Below are 1,033 nucleotides of genomic sequence, written 5' to 3'. Positions count from 1 at the left end.
AGCCCTGTGGGAGTCCTGCACTCCTCGCAGTGCCCTGAGCCCTCCAGGCGCAGCCGTGGTACCCCGCTGTGAAGGCACCGTTGCTTTTGGGTGAGCAGCCTGGCCTGTCCCCTTGCGAGCCCTGCTGAGCTGGTGCTGCTGCCCTGCTGAGCTGGTGCCGTGCGGGGCTGTTTCTGTTACAGGCTCTGGGCTGCACCAGCCCCACCCCAGCCCAGCCATCGGAGGAGAGGAAGTTGTCCGTGGCATCGCCGTGGAGAAGTTTGACATTGTCAAGAAATGGGGTATCAACACGTACAAGGTGAGCTGCTTCCCGGGACCCTCGGGATGGCCTGGCTCGCTGCCGGGGCCGCGCGGCAGGGCGAGGGGTTGACAGACCCCGAGGAGCGGCGGGAGGTGGAGGAGGCGTTCAGGGATCTCCTTGCAGAATTCGTGGGGACAGCTCTGCAGCTCCCCACTGCCCGCAGCAGCGAGGAACGCTTTCTCCCCGTCGGCCAGGGACCCGAGGCCTCCTGATGCCTTCCTCCCTCGCCCTGCAGTGTACCAAGCAGCTGATCTCGGAGCGGTTTGGCCGGGGCTCCCGCACCGTGGACCTGGAGCTGGAGACGCAGATTGAGCTGCTCCGGGAGACAAAGCGCAAGTACGAGTGTGTGCTGCAGCTCGCGCGGGCTTTCACCAACCACTTCTACAGCCTGGTGCAGACACAGCACGCCCTGGGGGATGCCTTTGCGGACCTCAGCCAGAAGTCTCCTGAGCTGCAGGTATGCTTGCTGGGGAGATGGCGCGTGGCTTGCCTCTGCCAGTGCTGCAGCCTCTCGTGCCTGAGGAGGAGGCCGAGAGACCCAGATCAACCTGGGGCTCCGCAGCACAGCTGGGGGCGGCTCTCTGCTCCGCAGCACCCCAGGTGCGTGAGGAAAAGCAGGAGGAGGTTGGGGATAACCGCGGTTGGCGAAGGCCACAGGGCAGGGGAGAGCGTGAAGGGCTGTGTCCTGGCACCTCCTTGGAGCACCCGGGGCCAGGCTGAAGCTGGGTGCGT

General features: G+C 65.7%; 1 protein-coding gene across 1 annotated transcript in view; it reads left to right on the top strand.

The window, feature by feature from the left end:
• Positions 1-151: 151 nt before the first annotated feature.
• The window catches only part of LOC104077279 (arfaptin-2-like), a gene marked incomplete at both ends in the record, with an annotated part of 1,240 nt that continues 358 nt past the window's right edge, over positions 152-1,033 (top strand). Inside the window, 3 exons of the mRNA XM_009578454.1 lie at positions 152-298; positions 537-758; positions 923-925. Coding sequence (XP_009576749.1) covers positions 152-298; positions 537-758; positions 923-925 — 372 coding nt within the window. The remainder of the gene's footprint in view (positions 299-536; positions 759-922; positions 926-1,033) is intronic.

Source organism: Fulmarus glacialis, unplaced genomic scaffold, assembly GCF_000690835.1.
Source record: "Fulmarus glacialis isolate BGI_N327 unplaced genomic scaffold, ASM69083v1 scaffold30855, whole genome shotgun sequence".
Classification (NCBI taxonomy): Eukaryota; Metazoa; Chordata; class Aves; order Procellariiformes; family Procellariidae; genus Fulmarus; species Fulmarus glacialis.
Note: the sequence above shows the minus strand (reverse complement) of the source record. Positions and strands in the feature narration are given on the sequence as shown.